Genomic DNA, 23,390 nt, shown 5'->3' on the forward strand with positions numbered 1-23,390 from the left:
AAAGATACACAACAGTATAATAACATTTAACGAAAAACTTTTCTTTGTTACAGCTGATACAAATCCTGCAATAAATCTGCACTGTATATACTTCCTGCTTTCATTGTTATCATCCTATGTTTACAAATTCGCAGCTCTGCCCTGGCAGAGGAGATTCCTAAGCTGACACAGCTGAGAGATCAAATTACGCTTGTGATTAGTCACAGATGAGGGGGAATTAAACAGGCTAAACTCTCTAAATACATACAGGGTGCATTTCTCTATAGAAAAGTTCAATGTGATGTCCGCTCAACCTTGATATTGGGAACAGAGCCAGGTAACTCGTTCCCCAAATCATATAATATCTAAGGAGGTGAAGTTCTGCTCAATGGTCCACAAAAGTATCAAATCTTTATTAAATATAAATTAAATATAAATCACACGGCATAAAAGGTTCGCTGACATGTTTCGGACACACACTGGTCCTTAGTCATAGCCATGGACCATTGAGCGGAACTTCACCTTCTTAGAAATGATGTGCATTTCTCTATGTTTCCTTCTGTCCTGTGCAAGAGTTCAGGTCCACTTTAAAGGGGCAGTCATGAAAATTTTTCACTAAGGGCTGGTGCACACCGAGCGGGTTTTCTTGCGTTTTTACAGCCGCTTGCGGCTGTGGATACGCTAGGGTAATGTATTTCAATGGGGTGGTTCACACCACAGCGGGAGGTGTTTTGCTGAAACGCATACTCTCGGGCTGAGGCATTTTTTGGATTGCGGAGGCGTTTCTGCCTCCAATGTTAAATATAGGAAAAACGCAAACCGCTCTGAAAATCGCCAGTTCAGAGCGGTTTTGCAGGCATTTTTGTTACAGAAGCTGTTCAGTAACAGCTTTACTGTAACAATATATGAAATCTACTACACCAAAGACGCTACTCAAAAACGCAAAACGCTAGGTGAAACGCTTCATAAAAATAAGAAAAATCGTTTCAAAAACCGCTAGCGTTTTGCGGATCTGCTAGCAGTTTTTGGTGTGCACCAGGCCCTACAGAGTGGAGAAGTGGTAGAACTATCCATCCAGTTTTATATTTCCCAACTGGTGACACCTTTACCTTATTCTCTAATTAGAACCACATTACACTTGGGGGCTACTGGGAGAGGAGGAACTAGTAAAAAAGGGCGCACAGGGATAGTGGACAAAAAGGGTGCCGCCATAGACTGCAATGCAAAATATCGGCTATTCGGCGCCCGACAGGAAAAAAGGGCGCACGAGAAATAGCGGTTACAGGGATCGTGTTAACAAAGGTTTTCGTTTACAGGATAAAGTTTATAACAAATATCGTTTACAAGTTCGTTTAGACTTTGTATTATACTTATTTTTTCGTTTGTAAATTTCGCTTATATGGGTTTTAACTAGTTTTTTTCGTTTTAAAAATGCGCTTATAAAACTATAACAACTAAAATTTCGTTTACACTTCTTTTATCATTTAAAATTTGTTTTCATATGTATAATGCTTAAATAACGTTTCTAAAGCTGATTGTATTAGAAATACATCGCTTATGGTATTAACTTTGTTTTTACACTTCTAATGCGTTGATTATAGTTACTAAAATATCGCTTTAAATATTACTGTTATTTTAAGATTTCTACGTGATTTTAAGGCTAGTTATTCTATTACAAATTACTGTTATTTTAAGATTTCTACGTGATTTTAAGGCTAGTTATTCTATTACAAATATATAAATTATTTTATTCATGTTATTTGGAGTGAAGTATTTTAAGGATTAAATATATTATTGTTTATATGTGTTTAGCGTGTTTTGTGCAGTGGGGATGGTTAGGTTTAGGCATTACTAGGGGGTTTAGGGGTTAGGGATAGGTACAGGGAGGGTTAGGACCAGGGTGGTGGTTAGTTTTAGGCACCACCAGGGGGGTCTTAGGTTTAGGCACCAGAAGGGGAGTCTTAGGTTTAGGCACCAACAGGGGGGTCTTAGGTTTAGGCACCACCAGGGGAGTCTTAGGTTTAGGCACCACCAGGGGAGTCTTAGGTTTAGGCACCACCAGGGGGGTCTTAGGTTTAGGCACCAACAGGGGGGTCTAGGGGTTAGGGATAGGTACAGGGAGGGCTCTGTATGAGAGTAAGGTTAGGTGTAGTTATAGTACAATATATGTAATAAATACAATTTATTACATTATGTGTATTTACACAAAGGGGGGTCTAGGGGTGAGGGATAGGGATAAGGAGAGATATCTGTGACCCTAAAGTTAGGTATAATTGTAGTAAAATACCTGTAAAACCTACCATTCTAGTACTATGCTTAATACAAGTGTAAATATCGTTTTTGCTATAGACGCTATTTGACGTTTCATTTCAGAATTCGTTTACTGTTATAGACGGTATTTTGCCATTTCATTTCCGTTTATTTAACGTATTTAGCACTAAATTATCGTTTAAAACCTCTTAAACGAAAAATACGGTTTTGCATTCAAACTTCTAAATTCGGCTACACCCCGCGCCCTTTTTTCCAGGCGCCCTTTTTTGTTAGGAGAGCTCTTCCTAATAGTATAGTTGCAGTAAAAAACACTACAGAGGTTCCTCACTATGGCCAAAAAATGCCTCACGTTCCACCTTAAAACTTAATTTTTTTCAGCTTAATGCGGTATTATTATTAAATAAATGAATACCAATAACAAGTAGAAAGACTAGAAGCGATGGTGTCCATAATGATTGTGTTTGTAGATGTGAAAGCATTAGTGAGATTATCATCCTTGCTGCACATATTCCGGTAAATGACCAGAAATGATACCAGTACTTTATCTTGTCATTCTTTATCTTTTCTTACAGATTCAAATTGCTCATATTTCAAGTTCTTCACAACCGGTGAAAATGCATACATATTTCAGCGTGTTACACACAAAGGTAAGCTTGATTTTGCACTAAAAATGTTTACGTTAACTAATGTTAAATTAAACTTGAATCCATATGTAAAAAAATAGTTATTTCCCTGAACCATAAACGGTAACATGTGACTTTTGCTAAGCCTGCCCCCTCCTGCATTGCCACTAGGGATGATCAATGAGATGCAAGTAATTTCTCCTCACATTCAAATTCCATGTGAATGTTATGCAGCTTGAACGTGGACCAATAAAAATTGAAAAATTGAATGGAAGTTATTCTGATTGGTCCAATTTCTAGCTGCATATAATTTAAATTAAATTTGAATGCAAGAAGAAAGTATTTGCAACTCATCCCTAACTGCCACTACTATGTAGTGCACGGTGTGAAGTGCAGAGCCCTACTAATCCATCACTGAACCCAAACAGAACCCTATCACCTGCAGGGAAAACCTAGGCAACATAGGCAAGTCCCCCTCCGCTCTCAGCCGATTGGCCCAGGTCCCCGCCGGTGCAGAGGGCAACCTCGAGGTCGCGAAAACCTGCTTTCAATCAAACCCAAGTTGTCTGCGGTGTACTGTGCAGGTGCAGAACTACTGCGCCTGTGCAGTACACCGCAGACAACGTGGACAGCGGCGCTCTTGCAGGCGCACTAGAGGAAGTCGCCTTCCTCACCAGCAGGGACCCCGGGCCGAACGGCTGAAGGTGGGCTACGGCATGGGAAGTGTCATCTGCAATGGGCTGGAGGAAGCCCCGGTTAAGTAGAGTGGGGAGGACTTGGTTTAGTTGATGACTCCTTTAAGGCTGGTGTCCACAGGCCTGGCTGGCACCTCCTGCGACTCCCTCCCCAATTCCCCTTGCCAAGAAAGCAAGGTGGCAAAGGCAGGAAGCCAAAACTGCAATCTTCCATAAGGTCCATTGTACCTTTCAACTTTTCTTGGCCCAAAAATGGTGAAGCACTGAAGGATTATTGTAACCGTCCAGTAATAAAATTTTCTTTTCCAGGTTTCATTGTAGGTAAATCTCATACCATTCTCTGTTTTCCCCAGTCGGGCTGTAAACAAAGTTGTCAATGTGTGAAAATACCATAAAGTAAATGCATTAGACCAGAGCTCCCCAACCCTGTCCTCAAGGCCCACCAATAGTACAGGTTTTGCAGAAAACCACAAACATGCACAGGTGGGGTAATTAGAGGCTTAGCAGAGCTGATTAACAACCTGTGTGGATTTCTACAAAACATGCACTGTTGGTGGGCCTTGAGGACAGGGTTGGGGAACTGCGTTAATATTGCTGTGAGAGGTGGTGGTATTAGCAGCAGTAGCACAGCAATATTAGGGTGCATACACACAACCAATTTTGATTGGCCAATCACTGACCAATTTTACCTCCTCTATTCAGTATAAAGGCCAACAGACAGGGGCGTTGCTAGCATCCTAAGAGATCCGGGGCACTTTTGGGCACTTCAGACAGAAAATGGGTGTGGCCATGCACCAGAATGTGGTTGTGGTCATGGGTGGAGCCATGCGGTCTAAGTAGACCTGCCCAGAAAAATGTTGGATGAAGCCCCCTCTGCATTTATACAAGAAAAATGCAGCAGATAACATAAATAGGCAGTGTCATTTAAACATAACTTGGCAAAGCTATCTGGCTTCTGTGCTGGCTGGTCTGGCCTGCTGCCAGGTTATCGCCAGTTCCCCAACAGCATTCCCTGACCGTCTAGTGGACCCCCTCCCACGTTCCCACCGGCCTGCCACTGAGGCACCACAACATCAGCAGCATGCCCCATAGAAGAACCACAGCTCCGTGCATGCCCCCATAAAGGCATCACAGCACCCAGCATGGCACCACAGCACCCAGTATGCCCACATAGAGGAACCACAGCACCCAGCATACCCCCGATTGATGCACTACAGCTTCCAGCATGCCTGCCATTGAGGCACTACAGCTGACTCTGCCTGGGGGACATCCGGGGCACTCCAGAAAAGATCCGGGGCACGTGCCACTGATCTTTTGGGTTAGCAACGCCCCTGCCAACAGATATTGAATACTATGAACAGATTGTATAAGTAACCCCTCATACTACAATAAAGTGTTAAAACTGGCCAATTGTCCAATCAAATTTGAGTGTGTGTTACTACCTGCAGCTGTGTGCCGAAAGTTATGCTATTTGCATGACCTGAGGTAATACAGTCTTGTGAGCATTGCTATGGTAACGCGCATTACACTGCTGCCAGTAGTTATGGTAATATTGCTTTGTGCTGTCTGCACACACCAATATTAGTGCAGTTTTCTGCATCAACCCCATTGTATGACCCCATTGTATGACATAGCCAAATGCATCTGCTTACTTCAAACATCCAATTATTTCAGATTTTCTTCAATATTTGAATTACTTCGACATGTGTGAAAGTGCTGAAGTTATGTGTGTCCTCAATGACCATGCCTCTAGTGATACTATTAAATTGGGATGATTGAGCAACATTTATTAAATCAGTTTTGAGGCTACTAAAGACATTCATGACAACATACTTCGGGGTTGTCTTTTTACTCATTTTCGTGAAATTGCACTTATTATGTAGAAATAGTCCTCTTGCTGATAAGTATAACTGTAGAATTCCGAATAACTCTTCAAACTTTAGGGTGTATTCACTAATATATGGGAAGTGCGTGAAAAAAGGGTGCCAGGAAAAAAGGGCTTGGCTGGGTGGCGAAATTGTGCCGGTGGATAGCGAAATCTCAATAACGATAAACAGTGTTAACTAAATTGGTAACAATAAATACGGTTTTAAAACAGATGGGAGTTGATAACCAAATTATATTAATGTTAAAAATCATAACGTAAGTCAACAATAAAGCTTAACCCAACCCTACTCTCACACAGAACCCTCCCCAGGTGGTGCCTAAAACTAACCACTCCCCTGGTGGTGCCTAACCCTAACAACCCCTGGTGTTGCCTAACCCTAACCGCCCCTGGTGGAGCCTAACCCTAACACCCCGGGTGGTGCCGGTGTTGCATAACCCTAACTACCCCCCGGTGGTGCCTAACCCTAACCACTCCCACGGCATTAACACCCTTTTACACACAGAAACGATAGTATCTTTGATAACGTAAAATCTGTACATACAAGTGAAATAATATGACTAAAAACTATAACGTTGCAAGCTTCTAAAACGATAACATACTTCAAAAACTTTTATGTTCTAATGTTGTTAACGATATTTATCAGGCGCCCTTTTTTTCAGCTTTTATCGCCGTATTAGTGATAATTGCATTAGAGTCTATGGCAGCGCCCTTTTCGTCTACTAGATGCCAGCGCCCCTTTTTCCTGCTTCCTATGGGAAAGTTACTGTGTGCAGCAGTGCACATGCACAGCAATTTAACCGGTGAAGCCGATAGTACCGTAGCATGCATTGCGCACTTAGCACAACCTTACTGTCAGGATTACTGGTAATATTGCAGTGTGCTCCCTGCGCACAGCAAATTTACTGTAGGTTAGTGAGCACACCCCTTTGTGAGCATGCATGTCAGCCCCAGCAACCGAAAATATTCAACTATATATGGCAGCTTAACGAGGAACTGTACTGGCATGTAGTAAATTATTCAGGATACTCACTTTTACATTAAATACTCTGGTTTCCCCATCAGAAACACTTCCTATATCTATATATTGCTATGTAACAGTGCTGCACCAAAGGACATACGGTTCCCCTTTACACCCCCCCCCCCCCCCCACCCCTCATAGCTGCCTAGCTACCTGCCATATTTTGTTTTGTTGTGATTTTCGTTTTATTGTTAATGCAACCATGAAACGGAACTATGAAACTGGCATATGCCAGTGCCAGAGTCCTGATCTAAGGTAAGTATTTGTGGAATATCAGAGTGGGCTTATATATCCCTATGGCACGTCACTTGTCTGAAATTGTTAGTGTATTGTAAAAGTTTATTATACTGACTACAGAAAGAAGTATCTTCATTGATCTCTACTCGCTGACAGTAGATACTGTACTCAAAATATATTTCCCAGTAGTCCAGAAAAAGATCTGTTTGCATGGGCCACTTTTGTGTAACAGGGTGTATTCTCAGTCTTTTTTTAAATACTTCCAGAGAGGACCACTTGAACTTTATTGGGAGGTGATTCCACAGAGTCAGAGCAGCCTGGCAGAATGCCCAACACTCCAGAGATAAATGCAGTATGAGCTGAACCTGACACCAGAGACCACGGGTTTCAGTGTAACAGACCAGCAGGTTCATCAGGTAGTTGGGCCCTCGGTTTGCGGGGTGTTATACTTGTTGCAGGTTTTTTTTGTCTGTTTGTTTACAAGACAAAGTAAAGATATTATGATATCTTTAGTTAGAATGCTTTTTGTTACAGGTAGGGTTGCAACAGTATGAAATTCCACGGTATGATAACCGTAAAAATAAAAATATCACGATGTGACGGTATTATGGTATATAATATTATACAATTATTTGGACCTGGGCTCCCCCCCTTACATTTAATAATATGCCCCCCCCCCCCACCCCAGTAGTAGGTGGCTACAGCATAGGTAGCCAGGGATAGGTGTAGCCAGTATTAGGTGGCCGCAGCATAAATAGCCAGAGCTAGGTGTAGGCAGGATAGGTGGCTGCAGCATAGGTAGCCAGAGCTAGGTGTAGGCAGGATAGGTGGCTGCAGCATAGGTAGCTAGAGCTAGGTGTAGGCAGGATAGGTGGCTGCAGCATAAGTAGCCAGGGATTGGTGTAGGCAGGATAGGTGGCCACAGCATAGGTAGCCAGAGCTAGGTGTAGGCAGAATAGGTGGCTGCAGAATAGGTAGCCAGGGATAGATATAGGTGCCCGCAGTATAGAGAGGGGGGGGGGTGTGAGGGACGCAGCAGCAGGGGTTACAAATACTCACTTGCCGGGCCAGTCCTCATGCGTGTACTGGCTTCAGTCTACTTCCTGTTCGTGCTTCCTTCTCCTTGTGATAGCGCCTGGGGGTGCTGTTTCAGGGAAATGTGAGGCAAGAACAGGAAAACGAATGAAGCCAGTACAGCGCGAGGACTGGCCCGGCAAGTAAGTATTTCTTTCACCGCTGTGTCGCATCCCTGCCCTCCCGGTCGCCCCGCCCCCCGAAAACCGGTAATACGAGATTGTGCATGGTATGATTACCATGCACAATCAAACCGCTGTATATCGTCATACCTGTATACCGCAGCAACCCTAGTTACAGGATATGCTATCTAGACGAGGATGGTTGCTGATCATGTCAGCTTCCTCAACAGGGGTAAAGATGTGCCCAGAGTGTATAAAACGTGTTAAAAACCAAATGAGATGAAAAAAGATGGAGGTGCCTTACTTCTCAACTGACACAATCAATTTAAAAGAAAGTAGATTTTTATTTGCAGAGGCTGTGCAAAGAAAAATCTGCTTTGTTTTTAATTGATTGTGTCAGTTGAGAGGTAAAGGTGCCCATAGACCTGACGATTATGGGCAGATTCGACAAAGAGAAAAATGTATCTCTAATCCAATTTGATTAGAGATAAATTTGTTTTTTGTTGATTCTGCCCATACACTACCGTCCGATTCCCGTCCGATTTCAGCATGAAATACAGTCCGCATTTATAGTTTACCTGTCCTGTAGCAGCCTCCGCACAGTGTCTGTAAACCTCCAGGCGGCTATCCATACATGCCACTGGTGCATAGCGTCTTGAGTCACATGCTATGCGCCAACGTCAGACACTATGTTCCAGTAGCGTGTATACGGAGAGCCGCCAGGAGGACAGGTAATGTATAAATGCGGAAATCGTCACCGTACCACCGCACACCTGACCAATCAACTTCGGCCTGACATTTTGCGGCACGTGCGATTGACCATGTGACCAATTGGCACTTGGCAGCACCAATTTCCATCCAATTCGATTATAATGATCGAATTGGATGGTCAATCGGCAGCCAAGTCGTCTGATGTATGGCCACCTTAAGCCACCTCCATCTTTTTTCATTTTATTTGGTTTTTAATAAGTTTTATCCACCCTGGATGACTCTTCACCCCTGTTGTGCTAGTCGATCCTCCCCTTTTCTAAAAGGAAGGGGGGGGGGGATTCAACAGTCCTGTCAGGCTAGTCTGGTCAATGACTATAGGTCAGGCTGTATGCCCATATGACTGACCTATAGCCCAGCCCGTAACACCTGCGCAAACTCCTACCTAACACAGAACTACAGTAACCCTGCAGGTAGATGTAGCATACAGACTGACAGATAGTATTCACCAAACACACTAGTAGTTAGATACAAGGCACAGTATTTAAAAGTAGTATTGTCACCTGAGGCCTAAAGGCTGAGACAGTCCTGATGATAGCCGGGTGACTGCATACTGTTGAGGATTGGTTTAGGTAGTTCAAACACTTTACAGGTAGCGTGGTCAGTTCAAGCCAATGTCAGTCCAGGCAGAGTTCAAGGGAGTCCTTAAATCATGCAGGGGTCGATCCAGGCAGCAATCAGGCAAGTCCGAGTACAAAGCAAAGTCGGCAACAGATAATGCAATCGAAGGTGAAGTAGAAACCAGCAGTGGTTGGCAAGGGCAATCAATCTAGAGTAAAGCTTGGTCAGGATACAAGGCAAAGTCGGCAACAGAGATCAATCAGAGTGTGAGTGCATACCCAGCAACAAGCCAAGCCACAGCTAATGCTATCACAGGCGATGTCTGAGGGCGCTCACCTTAGCTACAGTGGGATGCAAAAGTTTGGGCAACCTTGTTAATTGTCAGGATTTTCCTGTATAAATCTTTGGTTGTTAGGATAAAAAATGTCAGTTAAATATATCATATAGGAGATGAAGTTTATTGGATTTACAGAAAGTGTGCAATAATTGTTTAAACAAAATTAGGCAGGTGCATAAATTTGGGCACTGTTGTCATTTTATTGATTCCAAAACCTTTAGAATTAAATACTGGAACTCAAATTGGCTTGGTAAGCTCAGTGACCCCTGACCTACATACACAGATGAATACAATTATGAGGAGTATTTAAGGGGGTCAATTGTAAGTTTCCCTTTTCCTTTAATTTTCTCTGAAGAGTAGCAACATGGGGTCTCAAAACAACTCTCAAATGACCAGAAGACAAAGATTGTTCACCATCATGGTTTAGGGGAAGGATACAAAAAGCTGTCTCAGAGATTTCAGCTGTCTGTTTCCACAGTTAGGAACATATTAAGGAAATGGAAGACCAAAGGCTCAGTTCAAGTTAAGGCTCGAAGTGGCAGACCAAGAAAAATCTCGGATAAACAGAAGCAACGAATGGTGAGAACAGTCAGAGTCAACCCACAGACCAGCACCAAAGACCTAGAACATCATCTTGCTGCAGATGGAGTCACTGTACATCGTTCAACCATTCAGCGCACTTTACTGTGGTGCCCAAATTTATACACCTGCCTAATTTTGTTTAAACAATTATTGCACACTTTCTGTAAATCCAATAAACTTCATTTCACTTCTCAAATATCACTGTGTGTGTCTCCTATAAAATATATTTAACTGACATTTTTTATTGTAACAACCAACGATTTATACAGGAAAATCATGACAATTGACAAGGTTGCCCAAACTTTCGCATCCCACTGTATATACAAGGACTAACCAATCAGAAAGCAAAGAAATCCAAATTAACCAATAACATAGCAGCATGTCAGCAGATGAGCTGACACGCAATGTACCCAATGTACCCAATTGCTCCTTCCTGCAACCCACCTTTGCATATATTTCTTCTAGGAGTTATATTCACCCAAAAAAACCTAGTGAAGTGTTGCACTATTTGGATCCCGTTGTCTCTGTTTTTTCCAAGGTGTCCTTCACCCCATCCTCTTGTCATGTCAGCTTCCTGTCCATGAGCACCAGCAGATATCTTTGGAAAGCAAATCTCAGTGGGAAAATATCAGTGAGATAGGTTCGCCAATCTTGTTGGGCCAATGGAAATCTGTTTTAGCATAATTCAATCCAGATGTTGAAGCCTCAAATGACAACCAGTGAGAGAAAAGTTATTCACTTGTTTACCTGGCTGAGCAGCCCTTTTAGGGGGCCTTTTGTACAGTAATGAAGTACGCATAGCGAGAACGTATTCGATTCCCTCTAGATGGGAATCACATGTTTAGTGGGGAAAAAATGCTTCAGTTTTTCCCCCCGCACATCAATTAGGAGGCAGCCTATTGATTTCAATGGGCTGTGCAGAACTGTGATAGAACTCTGATGCCACTGACAGTGAGTCAACACACTCCCCATCAGTGGTATTGGAGCACTGTTACTAAAAATCCACCATTTCATTAATATTGCAGCCAATTTTGCACAATTAGTGTTACCTGCATTACCTAAGTACTGTAATGTTTACATTATCAGAGTACCGTGTATTATGCAATTGCAGAACGCAGTACTGCGGTAACATATACCTTACCTAGGTAAAACGGGGCATAATAATTGCACAAAGCAGGCTACCCTACCAATAAGTAGCACCAGTAAATCTGTGCACAGCAGTTTTACAGACATTTGCTGAATACACTCCAATGAACAATATAAGCAGTCGCCTCTCATCTGCTGCTGACTGAAGGTGGGCAGACACTGGTCAAGAGCATGCATGCAATTACCCTTAAAAGTATGTCCAGTTAATGTGTGGTTATAAGATGTATATGTATGTGTGCTGTGCCATTCACCTGTATGTTTCTTCCACAGATCTCAATATCACAGCAGCTGTTCTTTCTCTGCTCAGCATAACTCTTATGGTAATGGGATCAATTTGTATAACAATGGTTTTGAGCAAAGGAGTGGAATTCCTCCTGAAGCCTGCCTCATTCTTTTTCATTCTTTCAGGTAAGGAAGCTTCTGTACAGTACAAAATGTTACAAAGGTGTGCTCTGCATTATATTCATCTATGGTCACTAGAGTTGGGCCGAACCTCCGATTTTAGGTTCGCGAACCTGGTTCGCGAACTTCCGCGGAAGGTTCGGTTTGCGTTAAAGTTCGCGAACCGCAATAGACTTCAATGGGGATGCGAACTTTGAAAAAAAAAAAAAATATGCTGGCCACAAAAGTGATGGAAAAGATGTTTCAAGGGGTCTAACACCTGGAGGGGGGCATGGCGGAGTGGGATACATGCCAAAAGTCCCGGGGAAAAATCTGGATTTGACGCAAAGCAGCGTTTTAAGGGCAGAAATCACATTGAATGCTAAATGACAGGCCTAAAGTGCTTTCAAACATCTTGCATGTGTATATGTTACGGCCAGAACCCGAAGTTTGGCCACTTCTAGTTCTGGCCGGCCACTTCGGGTTCTGGCCGGCCAATGCGCGAAGTGGCCGCTGCGCTGCGGCCAATGTTAGAAATGGATTGATTCCTCTCAGGTTAATGTATCTTCTGACCGCAGCGCAGCGGCCAAACGTATCACAACTTAGTGAATTTATTGCAATTCAGCCGGCGGCAATGTAACAATTCAAGCCGCCGGCTTTTTCTCTGCGCCTCTCTCTCCTTCCCCCCCCCCCCCCCCCCTCTCGCTCCTCTTCTATGGGCAGCCGGCGGGGACACGAGTGGCAGCTGGAGTCGTTCGTCGCGGCAGGGGAATCCTGCCGTTCTTGCAGAGCGGGTGCTGGCAGAAGCAATGTCTGCAGCCTCCCCGCTCTGCTGCCCTGGCGCCACGAACGACTCTCGGGGACACGAATGTCCCCGCCGGCTGCCCATAGAAGAGGAGCGAGGGGGGGGGGGGGGGGGAAGGAGAGAGAGGCGCAGAGAAAAAGCCGGCGGCTTGAATTGTTACATTGCCGCCGGCTGAATTGCAATAAATTCACTAAAGTTGTGATACGTTTGGCCGCTGCGCTGCGGTCAGAAGATACATTAACCTGAGAGGAATCAATCCATTTCTTACATTGGCCGCAGCGCAGCGGCCACTTCGCGCATTGGCCGGCCAGAACCCGAAGTGGCCGGCCAGAACTAGAAGTGGCCAAACTTCGGGTTCTGGCCGTAACATATACATCAATCAGGTAGTGTAATTAAGGTACTGCTTCACACTGACACACCAAACTCACCGTGTAACGCACCGCAAACAGCTGTTTGTGTAGTGACGGCCGTGCTTGACTGGTGCGCACCATGGCGAGAGTGCAGGTTTTGGTGGCTTTACAGCCCATATGGTCGCCTGGCTGATGTAGCTGAATGACAGAACAGTGACTGTCCAGCTGATCAAATTTGGTCTGACCACAATGAAGCAACGACCTTATTATCTTTTGTGTGCCCCCCGAGACACTCATCTAGGCGCCGGTCATTGCTTCATTGTGATACGCAAGCCCCTTCACCACGGCAAGGTAATGATCACGAAGGGGAATGGGCGCATGTACATGCCTTTTCTTTTGTTGTTGCAGCTGCCCGCAGTGCAGCCAGAAAAATTAGGCAGTCATGTACACGCACCAGAAAAATTATTACAGCGGCCGCTGCTAGCAGCGGCCTAAAAAATTCAGCAATCCGCCTGGAGTCCCGGACCCTGTTGGTGGTGGCGGAGAAGGTAGTCAAGCGGCGTGCAGGCAGACATGCTGTGTGGAGGGACTGGGAGCGACTTAGTCTTCTTGGGGCAGGCCAGGCAGCCAGTCACACGGCGTGCAGGCAGAGATGCTGTGTGTGCGGGGACTGACTTAGTCTTGGGGCGGGCAGCAGCCCTCCGGGATCCATGCCTCATTCATTTTGATAAAGGTGAGGTACTTAACACTTTTGTGACTTAGGCGACTTCTCTTCTCTGTGACAATGCCTCCAGCTGCGCTGAAGGTCCTTTCTGACAGGACGCTTGCGGCAGGGCAGGAGAGAAGTTGGATGGCAAATTGGGACAGCTCTGGCCACAGGTCAAGCCTGCGCACCCAGTAGTTCAAGGGTTCCTCATCGCTGTTCACAGCAGTGTCTACATCCACACTTAAGGCCAGGTAGTCGGCTACCTGCCGTTCCAGGCGTTGGTGGAGGGTGGATCCGGAAGGGCTACGGCGAGGCGTTGGACTAAAGAACGTCCGCATGTCCGACATCACCATGAGATCGCTGGAGCGTCCTGTCTTTGACTGCGTGGACACGGGAGGAGGATTAGTGGCAGTGGTACCTTGCTGGCGTTGTGCCGTCACATTACCCTTAAAGGCATTGTAAAGCATAGTTGACAGCTGGTTCTGCATGTGCTGCATCCTTTCCACCTTCCGGTGAGTTGGTAACAGGTCTGCCACTTTGTGCCTGTACCGAGGGTCTAGTAGTGTGGCCACCCAGTACAGGTCATTCCCCTTGAGGTTTTTTATACGGGGGTCCCTCAACAGGCAGGACAGCATAAAAGACGACATCTGCACAAAGTCGGATCCAGTACCCTCCATCTCCTCTTGCTCTTCCTCAGTGACGTCAGGTAAGTCAACCTCCTCCCCCCAGCCGCGAACAATACCACGGGAAGGTTGAGCAGCACAAGCCCCTTGCGATGCCTGCTGAGGTTGTTCTCCTGCCGCTGTCCCCTCCTCCTCGTCCCCCAAAGAAACACCTTGCTCATCATCCTCTGAGTCTGACTCGTCTTCTGCACACGACTTCTCTTCTTCCTCCTCCTCCTCCCCCCTCTGTGCTGCCGCAGGTGTTGAGGAAACAGCTGGGTCTGATGAAAATTGGTCCCATGCCTGTTCCTGCCGTAACGGTTCCTGGTCACGCTCATTCACAGCTTCATCCGCCACTCTACGCACAGCACGCTCCAAGAAGTAAGCGTAGGGAATTAAGTCGCTGATGGTGCCCTCACTGCGGCTCACCAGGTTGGTCACCTCCTCAAACGGCCGCATGAGCCTGCATGCATTTTCCATCAGTGTCCAGTTGTCGGGCCAGAACATCCCCATCTTCCCAGACTGTTTTATTCTACTGAAGTTGTAGAGGTAGTGGGTCACGGCTTTCTTCTGTTCTAGCAGGCGGGAGAACATGAGCAGGGTCGAGTTCCAGCGAGTCGGGCTATCGCAAATGAGGCGTCTCACCGGCATGTTGTTTTTGCGCTGAATTTCCGCAAAGCGTGCCATGGCTGTGTAAGACCGCCTCAAATGCCCACAGAACTTCCTGGCCTGCTTCAGGACATTCGCTAAGCCAGGGTACTTTGCCACAAATCTTTGAACCACTAGATTCATGACATGTGCCATGCAGGGTATGTGTGTCAGCTTCCCCATATGCAAAGCGGCAAGCAGATTGCTGCCGTTGTCGCACACCACGTTGCCTATCTCCAGGTGGTGCGGGGTCAGCCACTCATCCACCTGTTTCTTAAGAGCAGCCAGGAGAGCTGCTCCAGTGTGACTCTCCGCTTTGAGACAAGACATGTCTAAGACGGCGTGACACCGTCTTACCTGGCATGCAGCATAGGCCCTGCGGAGCTGGGGCTGTGTAGCTGGAGAGGAGAACTGCCACTCAGCCAAGGAGGAGGAGGACAGCGAAGAGCATGTAGCAGGAGGAGAGGAGGTGGCAGGAGGCCTGCCTGCAAGCCGTGGAGGTGTCACAATTTGGTCCGCTGCGCCCTGCTTGCCATCGTTCACCACCAGGTTCACCCAATGGGCTGTGTAGGTAATGTAACGGCCCTGCCCGTGCTTGGCAGACCAGGCATCCGTGGTCAGGTGTACCCTTGACCCAACGCTCTTCGCAAGAGATGACACCACTTGCCTCTCAACTTCACGGTGCAGTTGGGGTATGGCCTTTCTCGAAAAATAAGTGCGGCCTGGCATCTTCCACTGCGGTGTTCCGATGGCCACAAATTTACGGAAGGCCTCAGAGTCCACCAGCCGGTATGGTAACAGCTGCCGAGCTAACAGTTCCGCCACGTCAGCTGTCAGACGCCGGGCAAGTGGGTGACTGGCCAAAATTGGCTTCTTCCGCTCAAACATTTCCTTCACGGACACCTGACTGCTGCTGTGGGCAGAGGAGCAGGAACCGCTCAAGGGCAGAGGCGGAGTGGAGAAGGGTGCCTGTGAAGGTGGAAGGGAGAAAGCGGCAGAAGCAGATAATGCACCTGATGGAGGAGGAAGAGGAGAAGGAGGGTGGCTTTGCTTTTGTGTGCTGCTGCTGCTTTTGCTCAGGTGGCCATCCCATTGCTGTTTGTGCCTTTTCTCCAGGTGCCTTCGTAAGGCACTTGTCCCTACGTGAGTGTTGGCCTTTCCACGGCTCAATTTTTGTTGGCAGAGCGAACAGATGGCTTTGCTCCGATCTGAGGCACACACATTAAAAAATTTCCACACCGCTGAGCCACCCTGGGATGTGGGCACTATGGGGACCTCAGCAGCTGATGCTGAAGGGCAAGTTGGCTGGCTGTACATAGGTGGCGATACATGGTGCCGGACTCTGCCACCAGCTGTTTCTGACGAAGAGCTGCCCCAGCTTCTTTCAGCAACTTCTCTCCTCCTACTACTCTCTGACTCCCCCTCTGAACTGTCCCCCTCTTCATCTCCTCTATTGGGAACATACAGAGGATCCCTATCATCGTCATCATCGTAATCATCCTGCCCAGCTTCGCTTGCCTCAGACAAATCCAAACATGCACCATCAGTAGGTCCTTCATCCTCCTTACACGTTACATCCATAGTGTTGCCGGGTAACTCAAATATATGAGCTGGTGAAAATTCATCTGGCTGTAACAACAATGGCTGTGCATCAGTGATTTCAACACTAAATAATTCTTGCGAAGTGTCAAATGCAGCGGAAGTGGTGCTAGTAGTAGCGCTGGTGGCTGAGCAAGATGAGGTGTTCTGTGTCGCTAAATACTCAACCACGTCCTGACAATCTTGGGAGGTGATGGGACGTGCCTTCTTCCGAGCACTGTACTGTGGGCCAGGTCCACACGAAATTACATTTACACGACCTCGCGCAGACCTGCCGGGTGGCCTTCCTCTGGCTCTGGAACTACCGCTTCCTCTACCTGTTTTGTCCATATCGGGTATGCACGGAGTGGTATATCACACTGCGTGCACTCACGTAGGTAGGTGGGTTCATTTAACTGCACAGGTATGCGCACTGATGCGGTGGGTTCACTAAACAGAACAGGTATACAGTGGCGGGTTCACTGAACAGGTATACAGTGGCGGGTTCACGAAACAGAACAGGTATACAGTGGCGGGTTCACAGAACAGGTATGCAGTGGCAGGTTCACTGAACACAACAGGTATGCAGTGGCGGGTCCACTGAACAGAACAGGTATGCAGTGGCGGGTTCACTGAACAGGTACACAGTGGCGGGTTCACTAAACAGAACAGGTATACAGTGGCGGGTTCACTAAACAGAACAGGTATACAGTGGCGGGTTCACAGAACAGGTATGCAGTGGCGGGTCCACTGAACAGAACAGGTATGCAGTGGCGGGTTCACTGAACAGGTATACAGTGGCGGGTTCACTAAACAGAACAGGTATACAGTGGCGGGTTCACTAAACAGAACAGGTATACAGTGGCGGGTTCACAGAACAGGTATGCAGTGGCAGGTTCACTGAACACAACAGGTATGCAGTGGCGGGTTCACTGAACAGGTATACAGTGGCGGGTCCACTGAACAGAACAGGTATGCAGTGGTGGGTTCACAGAACAGGTATGCAGTGGTGGGTTCACAGCACAGGTATGCAGTGGTGGGTTCACAGCACAGGTATGCAGTGGTGGGTTCAATGAACAGGTATACAGTGGCGGGTCCACTGAACAGAACAGGTATGCAGTGGCAGGTTCACTGAACAGGTATGCAGTGGTGGGTTCACAGCACAGGTATGCAGTGGTGGGTTCACTGAACAGGTATGCAGTGGTGGGTTCACAGCACAGGTATGCAGTGGTGGGTTCACAGCACAGGTATGCAGTGGTGGGTTCACAGAACAGGTATGCAGCCAGACAGGAACAAGTTAAGCCTAACTAATCTTTCCCTGAGAGACAGTCTGCAGCAGCTCGCCCTACTCTCACTAACGCAGGCAGCACACGAGTGACCGTAATGGCCGCCGCTGCCTGCCTTATATAAGGGGGGGTGGGGCTCCAGGGGCTAGTGTAGCCTAATTGGCTACACTGGGCCTGCTGACTGTGATGTAGAGGGTCAAAGTTGACCCTCCATGTGCATTATGGGGCGAACCGAACTTCCGCAAAGGTTCGCCTGCGGGACGCGAACGCGAACCACTGAAGTTCGCATGGAACTGTTCGCAGGCGAACCGTTCGGCCCAACTCTAATGGTCACCTCATTCACGTGAAAGAGAGCCTACAAAGCACTGAAATTGCTGTAAGACTGAGGCCTCGATTCATTAAGGGCCCTTTTCCACTAGCAATCGCTAGCGTTCACGCTGAACGCTAGCGATTGCTGAATCGCAATTACCGGCGATTCCCCGACGTTCGCGGCCGCGATTTTGCTATGCTATGCACTGCATAGCAAAATCGCGGCAAATATCGCTCCGCCGCGCATTCGCGTTCCTGGCAAAAACGAATCGCGGTAGTGGAAATGACCTACCGCGATTCCTATGTTAAAAAGCAAACCGTAGCGATTGTAAAATCGCTAGCGGTTTGCGTTTTTGCGATTCAGCCAGCGCAAACGCGCTGGTGGAAAAGGGCCCTAAAGGGTGCTAAATGTTAGCACGCCAGTGAAAAGGCACTTAGGACGCGAAAAGGGCCGCTTCACGTGCTAATAAGCATGCAAGCGTTTGCGCGTGAAAAGGTTAGCGATGCGCGGTGCGTGAAACGTCGCACCGGTGCGCATGAAACATCGCACCGTTTGCACGCAATATAGCCTGAAAAGCTGTTTTACATGCGAACAGTGCGACGTTTCACGCGCACCAACTTAACGCGCGATCAGTAAGAGCTTTAGACGTGCAGACTACTTAGCCCCCTAGTTTACACGTCGAAAGCGTTTAGGCGTGCTAACTGTGTTAGCACCCTTTTGTGAATTAAGCCCTAAGAGTTTTAAAAGGACATGAACAATAGAATAATAAAACCATATTTCCCTTGTGAGAAGTTTAATTTATTATATTTTTACCTCTAACTAATCATGATAACTGATAATATCAATAAACACTGATGAGCCAAAAACATTAAAACTATCTACCTAAGTGTAGATTTGTCTTATGTCTTCAAACCAGCTCTGACCCATTGAGGTATAGACTCTACAAGGCATCTGAAGGTGTTCTGTGGTATCTGCCAACAATACATTTAGCAGCAGATAATTAAACTACTTTAGCCCAGGGGTTATTTTCACCTTAAAGAGAGTCTGAAGCGAGAATAAATCTCGCTTCAGACCTCATAGATAGCAGGGGCATGTGTGTCCCTGCTAAACCGCCGCTATCCCGCGGCTTAACGGGGGTCCCTTCACCCCTAAATCCCCTCGGTGCAGCGAGGGAGCACTTCCTGGTTGGGGCAGGGCTAACCGCCGCAGCCCTGCCCCACGCGCGTCTGTCAGCGCGTATCTCCGCCTCTCCCCCGCCCCTCTCAGTCTTCCTTCACTGAGAGGGGCGGGGGAGAGGCGGCGATGCGCCGCTGATAGACGCGACTGGAGGCAGGGCTAACGGCTGCAGCCCTGCCTCCACTCACGACCAAGTCTACGACCAAGCATTGCGGGGGTGGGTTTGGGGGTGAAGGGACCCCCGTTTAGCCGCGGGATAGCGGCGTTTTAGCAGGGGCACACGTGCCCCTGCTAACTATGAGATCTGAAGCGAGAAAATTATTCTCGCTTCAGAGTCTCTTTAAGGGGGCAAGCAATTTTCACATTTCAGTGCTCATCCCATTCATTCCCCAAAAACTTTATCACTACTTACCATACCTAAATGATGTTTATCTTTTTTTTTTCACCACAAATTGGGCTTTTTGTGAGTGATGTTTGTTTTCAGTAATTACTTTATTTTCCATTGTAAAGAGAAAAAAAAAACTGAAAAATATACTGTTTCTTAAATTCCATCCCCTATATTTTTTAAACAAACAATGCTACTGTAGATAAAACACATGTTATTTGCCTGTTTGTCATGGCTATAACAACATTTAAAGAGGAGCTCCAGTGAAAATAGTGTAATTGAAAAAAAGTACGGAATTTTTACAATAATTATGTATAAATGATTTAGTCAGTGTTTGCTCATTGTAAAATCTTTCCTTTCACTGATTTACATTCTGACATTTATCACATGGTGACATTTTTACTGCTGACAAGTGATGTCACTGGAAGGAGATGCTGCTTGCATTTTTGGCAGTTGGAAACAGCTGTTATTTCCCACAATGCAACAAGGCTACCACAGTGTGATGTCAGAACCTCAGAGCTGTGAGGCGCTGACATCACACTGTGGAAGGGGTTTCACCCAAACATCAGCCATACAAAGCCCCCTGATCCATTTTAGAAAAGGAATAGATTTCTCATGGAAAAGGGGGTATCATCTACTGATTGGGAAGTTCAATTCTTGGTTACAGGTCCTCTTTAAATTATATTCCTAGTATGATGTATTGCAACAATACAGTATTTACAAAAAATAAACATGTCCCCTATTTTTTTTTTTACTGTACCTTGTAAATAATTGCAAGCCCTTATTTGCAAAAGTAAAAGTAATATACCCCCATCACATATATATTAAAAAAAAGGTAGAAAAAATGCTGTCACTTTTTAAACCATCTCAGGTTTACTTTAAGTTGTTGTTTAAAGGGTACCTAAAGTCACTGTAAAGTCCCAGATTTAATTTACCTAGAGCTTTTTCCAGCACACTGTAGATGTCTTCATCCCTCATAGTCTTTCTGCTCTTCTCACTTCAGCCGCTGTCCCCTTCAAAAGCTGTGGTTTCGGTGCCTCAATTCAATTCCCGTAGCCAGGAGCATTCTGCGCTGGCGCGGTTTGAAAAAAATTGAAACTGCACATGTGCCTAATGTTCCCAGCAACAAGAGCACAATGAGGTGCGTGGCACAGGGCTGCACATGTGCAGTAGCCTGAAACTACTTAAAGGAATACTATCGATGCCCAAGTGTTCTAAATGACAATGTACAAATAATGTCTAAGTAGCTGTGTAAACATTTTCCTACTTTTCATGTTAAATATCAGAGGCAAAAGCTTTCATTTATTGAAGAATTTAGCTATATTGGGGCAAATCAATTGCAGAAGGGGTGTCTGCTTCAATGCACAGCCAGAGTTGCATATCAGACTACAGAGTATTTTTCTCAGAAAGCAAAAACAGTATGAAAAGCTGTGACAAAAGCTGTGAGCTCTCTCTCTCTCTCTCTCTCTCTCTCTCTCATACAGAGTTACACACAGGGTTAACTGATCAAGTGTGAGGGGAATTCCCCCTCTCCTCATGGCTCATTCTGCCATCAGTTTTGGCATCAGTAAAGTTTTAAAGTATTTTGATAACAGTAAACAAAGAGGTTGCCAGTGAAATGTATACACCAGTACTTAGCAGCAATTCCCAAACAATTCCTATCTCAATTGAAAAAAAATATGTAGATCAATAGTGTTCCTTTAAGTCAGACAGATTTTAGAGGGGCACAGCAGCTAAAGCAGAAAGGCCTTAAAGTACCAGGATGACTACATGTGGCTGGAAGAAGTTCTAGGTAAGTTAAAATGGGGACCTTACTGTCACTTTAGGTTCCCTTAAATAATTTTCTTGAAGGCACTTGGTTTAAAATGTTTTGATGATTGGCAGCTTGAAGAACCACAGTATATCAGGCCAAGAGTCTCTAGTGAGATTTAGAGTGCCAACAACATAAAGGTAAAAGTGCCAAAAACATAAAGCAAACCTGAAGTGACAATAGTCCTAGTCCTGATCTTAAAGGATACCAGACCTTTCTCCCTGTTCACCTCCAATCCGCTCGGTTCCCATGGAAAAGCCTACATACGTTGTGCCGGGGCATGCAATACAACACAAGCGCTGGCCCACATCCTTAATTGAGCTCCTGTGGCTAGGGAGGTTGATCTAAGGGATGCAGGGATACAATACAATCATAATGATTAGGTCAATAGACAGTAATCTAATATATGTAGAAGACTTTAACCACTGCTATGATTTGTGAAGCCTAATTTTAGTATTGGATTTCCTTTAACCTTTTGCCGACAACGTAACGCCGAGTGCGGCGAGGTTTTTCAGGAGATCGTGCTCGCCAATGCACGCGCATCTCCGAATGAATGACGGAGTGTCTCCCAGGGGCGATCACCGCTAGGAGACTGTTAGATGGTGAAACTGTACAGCGATGTGATCTACGGCAGCGCTGTACTGGGGACAGCCGTGTGACACGGCTGTCCCCCTGGCAGGCTCAGGAGTGACCGGCTGTCATAGGCTGATGCCTATGACAGCCGGACACGGTGATTGGCTGGCGGGGGGAGGGAGGAAGTTCTGGCCAAAAAGAAAAAAAATAGCTTATTTTATTGACAAATAAAACAAATAAATATTTATAAAAAATAAATAAAACTCCAGGAGCAATCAGAGCCCACCAACAGAAATCTCTTTTGGTGGGCAGAAAGGGGGTAATCACTTGTGTGCTGAGTTGTGCGGCCCTGCAGCGAGGCCTTAAAGCTGCATTGGCCTAACTAGTAAAAAGTGGCCAGTGTTTACTTTTTTTCTCCCTTACTGAAGCCTCTTTCCCTACCTTTTTCCTCACCCACACCTCTGTTCCTCTCTGATTGGTCAATGTTTCTTATGCTGAGAAGCTATGAAACTCACTCAGAACTGAGTGGGAGTGTCTGAAGACTGGGAGGAGGGCAGGCAATGCATACATAATCGGGCAGAGGAGAGTAAGGGAGGAAATTACATCAGGATTGGCTTCAAAATAGACTAAGAAGAATTTTCTCTTTTTTTACTATAGAAAAAACACTAAAATCAAAAATGTGGACAGGCAAATACATACTGTATGTAAGTAGAGCAAGTATTTTTCTACTTATGTATGTGAGTTTTTTTTCTGGGATGGTATGGCTGACAGTTCCTTTTTAAAGGGTACCAGATGTGACATAAAGGACCATATGCAACTAACTTTTTCTCTTCTTTTTTTCTCCTAGGAGATCATTTTTTAAACTTATTTTTAAAATAACTTTTCAGTACTTTGCAAAAGTACCAAAAAGTAAATAAAAAGGATTATTTTGAGTATTTTCTTGCTTGTTGGTGGTTTAAAAGGCATTTTATTGACACGTTTTAAAAATATCACCTAGGAGAAAAGGCAGGAGAAAAAGTGATTTACCTATGGGCCATTTCTCTAAACTGAAGTAAAGTGAGACTCATAAATAGTAGACAAACTGTGCACAATATTTAGATGCATAAAGCATTACCACACGTAACTAATCATGGCCAGTTACTAAAGTGCAGTAATGCATTATGCATATCAATAAAGCACAAGGAAGTAGGTCACTTCGACGCTGGGACAGGGACTAATATATCAGCACGGCTATCAGTACGACTATAGCTGCAATGCTATGGTACATATAATCCGATTGCCATCGACAGGTGGACCTGGAAGTACATATCTTCTACCGAGTTGCGCACCAACTTGGAGGGGGAATAGTATTTTACGCCACCAGGAATTTCAGCGGCAGCAAGGTGAGCTTTCACTTGGCTCCTTCTGCAGGGATGGATC

At 45.8% G+C, this 23,390-nt stretch overlaps 1 protein-coding gene across 1 annotated transcript in view; it reads left to right on the forward strand.

The window, feature by feature from the left end:
• LOC137522854 (voltage-dependent calcium channel gamma-6 subunit-like) overlaps positions 1–23,390 on the forward strand; it is a 208,385-nt gene that overhangs the window by 183,888 nt on the left and 1,107 nt on the right. The window contains exons 2-3 of the mRNA XM_068242989.1: positions 2,823–2,897; positions 11,572–11,709. Of these exons, the coding sequence (XP_068099090.1) occupies positions 2,823–2,897; positions 11,572–11,709 (213 nt within the window). The remainder of the gene's footprint in view (positions 1–2,822; positions 2,898–11,571; positions 11,710–23,390) is intronic.

Source organism: Hyperolius riggenbachi, chromosome 6 (genome assembly GCF_040937935.1).
Source record: "Hyperolius riggenbachi isolate aHypRig1 chromosome 6, aHypRig1.pri, whole genome shotgun sequence".
In the NCBI taxonomy this organism is placed as follows: domain Eukaryota; kingdom Metazoa; phylum Chordata; class Amphibia; order Anura; family Hyperoliidae; genus Hyperolius; species Hyperolius riggenbachi.